Below are 12824 nucleotides of genomic sequence, written 5' to 3'. Positions count from 1 at the left end.
CCCATTATATTAATTGTTGGAAGTTTTGGAATTTGGCCTAAAATCAAAAGCTTCTTAAATTATTTCTAATATGCCTTTCAAGATCAGGATATTGATAAAGTGCTTTTTTCTATAGAAAGCCTGCCCATTTGCCTCTGATAATACCGTCTCTGTTTAAGTATAATGTGTGGCATTTTAATGTCCACTATTTATATAGCAATATTTCTAGCAGCAGATATTTTTAGAGCCAGCTTCTTGGCATGTTTATAATATTTATTTCTTTTCTTGCATTTTAGAATAATTAGCATCTAGGACAAGGCGTTGATTTATACTTTTGTGATGATCTATAATAAAAACCCTATTTAAAAACTATTTCGATAAGTCAATCCAGAGAGAAAAAAATCTAATATAACTTGTGTCCTAAAATTACTAATGAAAATAATTTCTTTTTTTTTTCCCCGCTATGGTACCGAGCAATTGGAAAGAACAGAGCCATGCTCAGAAATACATTGGACACTCGGCACTATCCTCCTAGAATAGAATATTCAAGCATTGTTCCCATTGTCCGTCCATCCACATCCTGAATCACACTATTGTTTGCATTAGACATATTTGACACCGCGTCTGAAAAAGTCGAATTTCCTGTTTGCCATATTTTCCTTTAAACTGCTTGCCAACCATTTCAACAGATATAAGTACTGAATGCAAAGCAATTTATTTCCTTGCTAGCCTATAGTTATCCTTATTTCCCACATTAGAGATGAGAAACAAATGGCATCCAAATAAATATTTTAAAGAGACAACAAATTCTATTTATATACAGGTTTTGTTGTCCGATTACTTTCCCAAAATAAGTGGCAAATTACAAAGGCATATAATTTATAGCTTGAGCGCTAATTCTCACTGTTTTAGAATGTATTGATGAGAGGTGCCATTTTGTTTGCTGCATGATAGACATTTTCCACAGTCAACTGAACAAAATGGCACCTCTCACAAGTAAATACTAGTATTTTGACCACAAGTTATTGACAGCTTGACAAAGGGTCAATGTAGACCTGAAACGTTGCTGTATTGGTCTGTGCCAATTATGTGAATAAAGGCATTTTATTATAAGAAGATTGGAGATTGCTGTGCATAACTTGAGGATTTATTTCCTGTGATGTGAACATAGCAGGACGTGCACCCAGTAAAAAGGAGCCTAGTTTGGTGCTGACCAGCCAGTTTATACAGATATTATGAAACAAAAACATGTATAAGGGTAAGCCAGAGGATGTAATATGTAAAGTTATAATGGGGTACAGCCATCAGTGGTTGTGGTTAGGCCTTAGTGAAATGACTACCTATATAAGACACAGTTCTATTATTACATTATTTTATTATTATCTCATTATAAAATCTTATCTTACAGACTTTCATATAAAGAGTATCACTGAGATTCAATCCATAGTTTAATTGCACTTAAGAAGCATCTATGTGTGTTTATCATATGAATATTATGAAATAATTGTGCAATCTGAGTAAACAAGGTAAATTATGCAATCACTATTTTGGCTGCAAACCGTGTATTGTGGCCTCCTCCTTCCACTTGTGATATAATGTACAACTGTGTTGTGCTGAATTGAAGAAAATATTTATGTTTTAAAGATGGTGCATAGAGAAAAAGGGAGTAGGTTGTCTATAAAACTCCCAGGTGAAGACAATTTGGCCAAAGCACGGAACAGACTTGCTGGGCAAAGGTTTGTTTAGAAAGGACTAGAGACAGCCATAGGTAGGCAGAACATCCACCTAAAATGCTTTGGTGACCTGTAGGGTGACAGCCTTCAACTTGCGACCCTCTGTTTTATAAAGTTAGATGTAGATTGTAATATAAGGTGCAGCAAGTGTAATTTGATTGGAAACCTGTGTTCATATAAACAAATCTTCTATGAATGTAGTTGACTGGCACTGCATTGCAGTCCAATTAATACTTTTTCATTAAAGGTACCAATGACATTTGGTACTCGTGTTTATGAGTGTCTGTTGCCTACCACACAAGTACTCCTACACAGACCCTTATCCAAATAGATTGCAAAGATTGTAAAGGACAGATCTGCTTTGTACACAAGCTCTGACTAAAGACTGTATTCCTCTGCTTTCCACATTAGATCAGTGAACAGTGCTTTAGCTGAAAATACTTTTTGCCTATTCTTTAATTTAAGAAATACTTATTTTTTTTAACTAAACAGGGAAAAATCTGAAACTTCCTTCTGAGCACAATCAAAACAAATCACCAGTACACCTCCATTTTCTGAGCTGAAGAGTGTTGGGATATGAGACAAGGAGCAGATCATTATACAAAGGCCTCTCGGTGGGCTTCTGATTTGTTTTGATTGAATCTGGACATAGAATTTAAATTTAGCTTCTGTTTTTGATTTTGCCCTTTTTAGGGCATTCAAATTCAAAATTATGGTCAGCACAAGCCCTATTTACTGAACTAATGCAAAAAATGGGGTATACTGCCCCTTTAAATGTTGCGTTTCCATCAAGCTCACATATCTCGGGCGCTTATAATGAGATTCCTTAAACCTTAAGGCTTAAACATTCATATCTGAAACCAAGGCAGTATTAAATTCCAAGGTATAGAATAATATGTCAGCACAGTGGTGACATTACTGTGTGAAACTCAGCTGACATGAATGGCATCATATATAAAATTTAGTGGTGATACAATACATGTTTTTTCAAAACTTTTGCAAGAAAGGTTATATATAATGTCTTAAATGCTACTAATACAGATCTATGTAGTAACTGTCCTAAAGCTAGGCAACTGTTACAATAACTCATGTGCTATATATATATATATATATATATAAAGAGAGAGAATTTTGTGAATGTGGGGTTACCATTATAAAATGAAAGCTTCCATACCTCAGTGTCTTAACTGCATGATAAAAGTAATGTGAACTTCTAACGCATTAAAATTCATCTTTCCACACAAATGTTAGCTGCAGATGACCCTTGCTGATCTTAACCATATTTCAGTATCTGTAACTGAATAGAGGTTTTTCCGTACAGCATGTTCTAATGGTACATTGGCCTTAAGCCAATAAGGCACTGAATAAGGCTGTTTGTAAAATACAGAAACTGGGAACAGCTGCAGCAATCAAATTTGATAAAAACAGAGAACTTTTCTTTCTTTCCTTTTTTTTCCCCTTTTGGTTTGTCCAAGTTTAGGATCTTTCATATAGGACACCTATTGTTCAGTAACTATGCTGGAATACAAAAGGGAACCTGCCAGGCTAAATTAAACAAATGTCTCTCTTAATAAAAGAATAGTATTGTTGTGATAGCCCTAGGCAAAGATTGGCTGTTATAAAATGCAACATAGTGTTTTTTTCTTGTTAATACAAGAATTTAATCCAGATATTAAACGATATAAATATATCTTTGGAAGTTTTGAACTGCATCTTTAAATAGTGTCTCCTATATAGGCGATTAGAACCAACAGCATTTTACTCAGTCTTAATAACTAATCAAGGGTTTGTCTGTAGGAGAGGGAAAGAAAACCCTGGAATTACTCATAAAGATTTTTTTTCCCCAAATATATGATGACATACTATTAACACGTGCTAGAAGTGTTTTCTTAGGGACGTTTTATGTACATTTAAACCACACAAGGAAAATAAAGCTACATAAAAGAATCTTGTCTGAGTGTCTTTCTAAATGTTATGGGGTTTGTCGCCACATGATTAATTATTCTTCATTGCAATTTATGAGGTGATCGTGAAGTGTTCATGGACAAATTGACGAAAATTATGGCCATATCATTTATCATTCTTTTGTCATTTCAGGTAAGCTTTCAAAATATTCAACTTTCAGGACTTTTTTTTCTGATTAAAGAGAAGGGAAACAGTAGTAAAATTTAAATCACAATTTTTTAAATTAAATTAAAGGGTTGATTTATCAAATCTCTGTCATTTGGATTAAGTGGTAGCTCAGGAAAGCATTACTGTGGGTTTTAGAGCTAGCAGTTTATTTATTTATGCTGGGATATTTTGTAATGAGAAGTTAGGAATCATATGTGATAATGCTTAGTGTTGGTCCTAAGCAGCACTGAGCACTACTACCAAATCAAAAAGGCATACTACTGCCCAGAGCAGTCAAAGGCAATCTGACAAATGAACATAGGACTTTTCCACAAATGAGAAAATATTGAATTGCTAAGAATTCTTCAGGATTCCCTAGTCGCCCATGTTTAATAACAAGGAAGTCTCACAATTCCATGACCTGTATAAAAGCATTCTGCTTTCGACCTTGTGCTTTTACAGTATATGTTCATGGAGCTCCTCAGCAACATATAATATCCTTAGATTTTGCAACAGAGTGTATATTTTTCACTATGTACGTTATATGTATGTATATATATATATAAAACAAAATTGTCGGATATGTCCAACAACTCACCACAAAGAAGAATTGGCTCAGGTGCACCGCCCTCAGCCTTCAGCTAGGGTAGAGGATATTGGAAAACAGGCATTTAATGTGCAAATCTTCAGGCAGAATTCTTCATCAAAACCATTTTATTGGAGTACCATAATCACCTTATGCATTTTCTGTTCACAGACACTTAATCATAGGCCTACGATTAAGTGCCTGTGAACACAAAACACATAAGGTGATTATGGTACTCCAATAAAACAGTTTTTAAAGAAGAATTCTGCCTGAAGATTTGCTCATTGAGATTTGCCTGTTTTTACAAAACGGTGATATGTATATACAGTAATTGGCCTAGAATTTGGGCTGCGTGTAGGCAGACAGAGTAGATTTTGACACAGAACTGCATACTCAAGCAATTTCACGCTGAAATCTGCTCCATCGGCCTACACCCAGGATAACACAATGACTCCGGGTGCAGGCACGTCAATAAGCTTTTTGCTGCATATGGATGGATTCTCAACCTGTGTTTATTAGGAATCCACCATGTGTGGCCAAAGCCTTATAAACACGTCAGTAATAATAATGAATAAATATGGGGCCCTCAAGAAATAAAAGTAAACAACTTGCATATTGGAGCCACTGGTTACTGATATCTTGTAATACTGATAATTGGAGTACATTATTACTAATGGGCAATAGCACGTGGTAATTTCCAGCATTTCGCTGTTTTCATGATTTCCCGTTTGGCAGGCGTAAAAGGATAATTAAGTTACAGGTTAATCGCCTAGATTTTCTCAAAAAACAGTCACTGCCATATTTCCATGCAATAATTGCCTGACCCACATGGGCAGCAACAAAAGCCTCTCATTTGAAGCTTTTGAACAACAGTATCCATCATTTTGAGCCCCTAATTTTTACCTACTGTTCTAATTGTACTCATCCTCGCTCCCCTTACTTACCCTGTCTTTCGCTTATAGGGTCTGTCTCCCAGCCCTACTTGTGCCCCTGTCCCACCATGTGCCATTGTTGCTTCTATCTTTGCCCCAACAGAGCACTTCTAAACTTGTTTAGTATCACAGGTACCATGCCCCAAACAAGTTCTGCAAATCAAAGCTCATGGCTTGTTTGTAGCTGCTTTCCTTCTGTAATCTGTGGATATAATAAGTATTTTTGATTAAAAAGACCTAAAACAGCCATATCTTTTGTGTAAATGCATATATTTTATCTATCATCTATCTATCTATATATCTTCTTTGTCTATAAAGGTATGAAGACACATTCTAAATTCCCCATGTATATTTAAAAATGCATCTTTTTATATTTGGGACAGCAAGCCCAGATTTCTCACAGCTTCCACCTCATTTGTACAATGCAGTCCAGCACAAGCCTAATTTACATGTAAATTGTCAGTAGGGCAACATTTCTTGAGTTGCATGCTGAAAACCCTCCATTTATCCTAGCCTCCCCTTTCGGATACTGAAATCTGCATAAAATTTAGACAAATTGATTCATTTCATTATGAAACTGTCCAGCTGGGAAAATGCATGTATTGTAGCTGACAGATGTGTCTATAGTGAATGTTTGAGTGCAACGTCACATATTGGTATTATATAAAACTTGCTGTACATTGTTCACACACAGAAATGATTAGTGTATTCACTGTCATCTGCATCAAATGGAACTTTTTAATAGTCTACTCCCATCTCTGTATCTCTATTAAATCAACCATATAAATATTTATGTGATTGTACTTTACATTTTCTTGCTAAGAATTTTTTTTATTTTGTTTTATGGAATATTTTACAATTTTTTTGAAAATAATATTTGCATTTTTTACCTTTTAAGACAGCGTTTGTTGCACTCTCCATGCTAGAATATATCATTGCCCATCTGAAGCAAGGAATTGAGAGAGATGTGCTTTAATGGCCGTGCAGCTGAGGTGATAAAGGGGAAGCGGTTTTGCCATCTCCCTGGTGATTTTTGTCCCGGCATCAAGACTGAGTGCAAGAGGTCAGACGTTCTGTGTATACCATTCACGTTCTGCTGACATCAGCACTCATTCATGAGAGCGAGCTTTGTTTCCTGGTGGGACTAATAGGAGGAGACACGTGAAGTCGCTCAGTTTATGAAAGAGGGCAAAAGAGACAGGCGCTGTGAAAACATTCCCACAGTATAACTACTCATTAACTGTAACAGAAAGCAAAACTATCATTCACCAAATGCCACAAAGCATCTTCTTTCAAAAACAATCTATAAAGGCAGGTCACAAAAGATGACTTCTGCATTTGCTGGGACTCCTGTTTAATTCAATTAGTTTCATGCACTCGTCTTACTGTGCGTCTGCCTGTGTTATTCTAGATTTCTTATATTGGTAAATAATTTAAATATTAGTAGAGCATGTGTCTGAATGCAGTTAAACTCATACATAAACTAGTGTTGCATTGTCTATGCCGCCTCAACCAAACCACCATGATTCCATGCCATATTGTACAGCGCTGCGGAATATGTGGCACTATATAATTATATAAAATGGTATGGTATCTATTATTCAGAATGTTTGGAACCAGGTTTTTTTTTCAGATAAAGGATCTTTCTGTAATTTGGATCTCAATACCTTAAGTCTGCTAAAAATCATTTTAAAACGAAATAAACCCAAATAGGATTGTTTTGCCACCAATATGGAGTCATGCAATTTAGTTACCATCAAGTACAAGCTACTGTTTTATTATTACAGAGAAAAAGGAAATAATTTTTTAAAAATTAGAATTATTTTCTTAAAATAGAAGTTGGCCATCATGTAGTTTGTTCTGGATAATGGGTTCCACATAATAGATCCTATACCTGAAACAGTCTTTGCACCATTTCATTTTGTCAAATATTGTCTAATTTAGCCTCCATAGTAGCTGTAATATCTTTATGCAGATTTGCAATGTAGAATATAGGTATGGAATTTGTTATCCAGAAACCTGCTATCGAGAAAGTTCCGAATAACAGAATGGTCATCTCCCATAGACTCCAATATAAGAAAATTATTCTAATTTATAAAATGATTCCTTTTTCTTTGTAATAATAAAACAGTACCTTGCGAGGGGACATGATTACTCTGTACAAGTTCATTAGAGGGGATTATAGGCAGATAGGGGGCATTCTTTTTTCCCATAAAAATGATCAGCGCACCAGAGGCCACCCCTTTAGATTAGATTAAAGGAACAGAACCTTCATTTGAAGCAGGTTCTTCACAGTGAGGTTGGGGAATGCCCTTCCTAGTGATGTTGTGATGGCAGATTCTGTTAATGCCTTTAAGAGGGGCCTGGATGAGTTCATAAACAAGTTTATGTATATTAATGTATAGATAGGGTAAAGATAAATTCAATAGCACTGTTACTGAGTCAGCTTTCAGACTCTGGCATACCTATGATTCCATTGTTTCTAGGATAGTTGACAATAAGATTTCTTGCTAATTCCTTACTTTCCATACTTCTTATGTATAGGGCTTCCATATATGCAGTTTTTCCTGGAATCCCCTTCCTTTTTTAGAATCTTCCCAAGTGTAATGCCAGGACCAGTGCACAAGCTGCTTTTGTCATTTTGGACGTGGTTGCTCCTTGACTGATGTAACTGTAGGGATGACTTGACTAATAACGTTTGCCATGCCTTTTTCTCTCCACAAAATCTGTGAATCCTACTTGTATAGACAGGCATCATATAATTGTGTCAGAGCAAATTATCCCCCATACTAAGCACAATTCAGCAGGAAAAGGAGTCATTTAATGTAACATTTGACTTTATATTACATTACAATTGTTTTGCTTTTTTTCTATTTCATAAATGACAAAGAAAAGAATCATATTAATTGGAGCGCAAGTTTAATGTGGACTCAAACTACAAATATTAGGACTGAGGGTACAATAAATAATATATTTATGATAATGGTGGTGTATTGTTTCAGATCTGAGTGATCAACTACTGGAAGTGGTTGGACTAGAGGGAGCAATGGAAATGGGACAAATTTATACTGGTTTAAAGAGCGCTGGAAGACGTCTTGCACAATGCTCATCTGTAGTCTTAAGGTAATTATATAGCTCTCTTACACATATATCATTATATATATATATATATATATATATATATATATATATCTGCCCTTCTTTTTCAAGTAATGATTGCTGATATCTTCATATATTATCAAGTGTCCTTGTGATATACACTGCAATGAAAGTGCTGGGGGAAAAAAACCCTTACAAGGACACTGTATAATGTAACCTGTCCGAAATACAGCAACTCTGTGCATCTATTCCTGAAGCACCACTTGGTTGTGCCTTGTGGTCCCACCACAGTTAGTTACTAAGAAGTGGGAATCATTTATTAAGGGGCAAATATGTACTTAGGCAGTAATCCATAGAAACCAATCAGATTTTTGCTTCTATCGTTCTACCTGCAGCTGGTGAATCCCTAATTCATTGCTATGGGTTACTGCCCAGGTGCACTTTTTTCCTGTGATGTTAAATTACCCCCCCCCCTTCATTTTTTGTGTGCACCAACTGGAAATAAAGTTTGCATGAGCTATAAGCCACCAATAGAAGACTGGACATTTTTCATGACTATACTGTGGGTTAAAGGGTGAAAAGGGATTTATCTGCTGTGCCCTTGAAGGGAGCAACATACAAGGATAATCAACATAAGCCCACGGATTTAAGATATATATTAGCTCTATATAATGCCTCAGAAGAGGCAGACCATGTGGTTGCAGGGGTACCTAGGAGTGTAGGGGCCCAGTAAGGCACAAATTCATGAGCAATTTTAACATATCTTTGTATATTAAGTCAACCTACCACTGTTTTGGGGCTCCAAACTGAACTTGCTGTGGGGCCCAGTAACATCTAGGTACGCCACTAATATAATGATACTTGCCTGTGTTTTGTGCAAGATGGAAAAGAAGGAGCTTTATTATAAGAGGGGATTTAACATGAATAAAAGTCTTGCTAAATATACACACACTGGTTCTGAAGAGTTGAGCAGTTCAGGGAATATTCCAAACCTGAAACCTTTCTCACTTGCACTACATAGCTATGTTCTGTTTAATCCCACAAGAATTGAAAGGGTTTTCTTTCTTTTTCATTTTGTTGGTAAAAAAAACTAAGGAGAAGCAATATTTTTTTTTTTTTACATTACAAATTTTTACCCAAATTGCTGGGATTTATTTAAAGCTGTTAAGGGCAGTGTATCAGATTTTATACTGTGTATCACTGATTCTTCAATCTCAGATCTGGTGCAAATTGATTCATAATTCTGTGTCGATCAGTGGAATTCCAATGACTGTGCCTAATAGCATACTGAGTTCATTAGTGCTGCACCACTCTGTATAGGGTTTGTCTGCTCCAGAGTATGCATTATACTTCTAGGCACGTACTCACTGCACATTCATGTAAGTGGATCTATCATGTTCTGATTGCTTTGTCATTCATGTGTATTTTATTCAAGTTTATTACACATGGGTTCCTCCATGACCTAAATTGGGACACTCAGTTAACGACCTTGTCTAATGAGTGGATCTTTTTGTGTGTGCCAATGAGAAAGAGCATCCTGCCTGGTTCTGTGCTGATGTTTCTGAACACTTACACAATGCTGACCACCCCTCTGCAGAAGCTGACTGGCATTATTAAATACTTTTAAAGGGGATTTTAAAAAAAAAAAAACCAAACTAAATAATTAATGTAAACTTAAAGTAATTCTTTAACCACTTTTAAGGTTTTTTCTTAGATATTTGCAGTTTTAGACTCTCATGCAGTGCTACAAATGTTACTGTAACCCATGTTACAGCTTAGAGCTCTTTTTATGCAGATTTACCAGACCTGTTGATTTAATGCTTTACTTTTCTCTTCCACATTAAGCACAAGTCTATACTATATTTATACATGTATGCCACACATAAAACATATTTGGGGGAATGTATATGTTACTAACAGGAAAAATGTTCTCAATGTGAATAAATATAACAATTTTCCCTTTGCGTGAATGTAATGTACCTTTTTTGAACCCTTTGTCCCTCAGACTGCAAATTGTTAAGCTTGCGCCATTGCGCAGTATATTTAATACAATTTTTGCACTAACAATTACGCCATCTTCAAGCACATTTGCAATGCGCAAATAAAATTTCGAGTCCAATAAGCCTAATGAAAAATATTACACTGCAAAATGCTAATTTTATTCTTATTTGTGCACATTTTATTCTGTTAGAACTTTTATTACATGCACCCCAATGTATACCTGAGACTCTAATTAACTGTGACATGTATCTATACAGAACTAGCAAGTCACTGCCAATGCAGATCGATGGGGAACCTTGGATGCAAACACCATGTACGGTAAGTGTCAAAGTATAATTGTTTTTCCAGTTTGGTCTGTTATTGCTTCTAAAGAGGACCTGCCGCCCAGGCATAAAAGCTGTGCAATCATACCTGTTATATACTTCAGGTCAGTCTTAGATTGCCTCCCCCCATGATCTGGCACAACAATCACTTTCACTTTCCATTCAGAACTTCCTAGATGTCATTGCATTCACATTCCTCTCTTTACTCCGACTCTATAATTCTGTAGTCCATGCATGGGCTTGTACATCAGGCCCTCCTTTCTGGTGCATACATTGAATTTTAGCTCATTTAGACAATTTAAACAATTCAATTGGCATAGTAAATAGAAATCAGACTCTGACCTTAAAAGAACATTCTACCCCCCTTGTTTAACATGAGTTCAATGAATAGGGTTTTTGTTATTTTTTGTTATGCTAAACAGGGCAAAGGGGGAAACTGAGGCTACTCCATGTTTAGTCCTTGCAAAGTAGATTAAACACCTAAGATATCAGTTCCGCATATAAAAAAGCCCAGCTGTTACCTTCTGGAGCACTAAAACATTATTTTGCCCAGTCCTGCGCTTAAGGGCAAATGCCCATACCTGGTGCACTCTTACCTTCCAATTTGTGCCTGTATGTTACCCAACCACTTAGATTGTAAGCTCTACGGGGCAGGGACCTCCTTCCTACTGTGTCTCATACCACATGGCACTTACTCCCTTTGTATTTATATATATACATTTACTGTATTTATTTATTATATCACTTGTCCTCCCTGTGTGTAATTTTGTATTCTGTAAGATTGTACAGCGCTGCGTACCCTTGTGGCGCTTTATAAATAAAGTTATACATACATACATTTAGTGCATACAAATAAATATGCTCAAATTTCAAAAATTCCTACTATACTAAACGGCAGAGGTGTATCTTAGTGCTCTATGGTTCCTAGGTTTCTCTATTCTAGTAGTTTTGCAGCATTGAGCACTTCAACATGTGATGAAGCTTCACCTAGAAAATGAAATGGAGCTACATATGTATATTTAATATATTTATAATATTTTTGGTATTTTACCTTAATAAGTTAAAACATGTAGAAAACAGGATGCTGCAAAATGCAACCATTAAAGGCCATTTTTTTTCCCAAAGGTGGTTTCTCTGGGGTCAACTTACTGTTTAGGGACTTTAGGTTTAAGACATAAATTCAGCGTGTCATTTTTTTATACTTGTAGGAATGTCAACCATGTAAAGTAGTATGTATTCTATATTTTGGGATTTATTTATATGCTACATACAGTAGTTATGTTATTATACGTTGTTTATAGCGATGAGCAAATTTTTTCACCAGGCATGAATTTACTACGAAATTCTGCATTTCAGCATATTTTGGCGAATATTTTCATGAAACTGGTGCAAAATTTTTCAGTGCGGTAGCCTCATTTTCCAAATTTTTTGCTGTTTTGCAAAAACAGGGCAGATTCTCTCATCGCTAGTTCTTTATATTTATCTTTTTTGATGTTTTTTTTGTTGGCTTACTTAATAAAAAACCCTGGTAATTTTTTCATGGACTTCCATTTTGGTAGCTTGCAGTAGAGAGACATATTTACCCATTTGGAACTTATTAAAATGCCTATTTTATTAGTTTCTGGGGCCGGCATACTGTTTGTGCCTTATTGGCCATGAGAGTGTGATCATTTCTGGCGCTGTGGTTTAAACATTTGGTTTCGTACTGCTGTGGGATTTCGATCACTACAGGGCAGAAATCTCTGCAGAACTATACATATTTGGTATTGGCATGCTTTGGAGGCATGAGGCTTTCTAAATCAGTTGTATTTAATCCAACATTAATGTCACTATGAATATTCCTTAGGTACTTAGAGTCACATATCTCCTTACAGAACTGGAACTGTGAAATATTTAGAAGTTGTAGGATGTCCTAAAAAAGCAACAGGTAAACTAAACATTGCCCATAGGAAATGCTCCAAAAGTCAAAAAATGTTGAAATGGTGTTTGCAGGTTTATATGTGCATTTGGGAAGTCAAAGAGTTAAAGACAGCTTTGCCTGTACTAGTCTACCTGGCTT

The 12824-nt window shown here is 35.8% G+C and overlaps 1 protein-coding gene across 2 annotated transcripts in view; it reads left to right on the top strand.

The window, feature by feature from the left end:
* dgkb (diacylglycerol kinase beta) overlaps nucleotides 1–12824 on the top strand; it is a 271623-nt gene that overhangs the window by 234397 nt on the left and 24402 nt on the right. For both annotated transcript variants that reach the window (XM_031903168.1, NM_001102744.1), the window contains 2 exon segments: nucleotides 8345–8465; nucleotides 10700–10760. In XM_031903168.1, coding sequence (XP_031759028.1) covers nucleotides 8345–8465; nucleotides 10700–10760 — 182 coding nt within the window.

Source organism: Xenopus tropicalis, chromosome 6, assembly GCF_000004195.4.
Source record: "Xenopus tropicalis strain Nigerian chromosome 6, UCB_Xtro_10.0, whole genome shotgun sequence".
Classification (NCBI taxonomy): domain Eukaryota; kingdom Metazoa; phylum Chordata; class Amphibia; order Anura; family Pipidae; genus Xenopus; species Xenopus tropicalis.
This window is presented reverse-complemented; position numbering and strand designations above follow the sequence as displayed.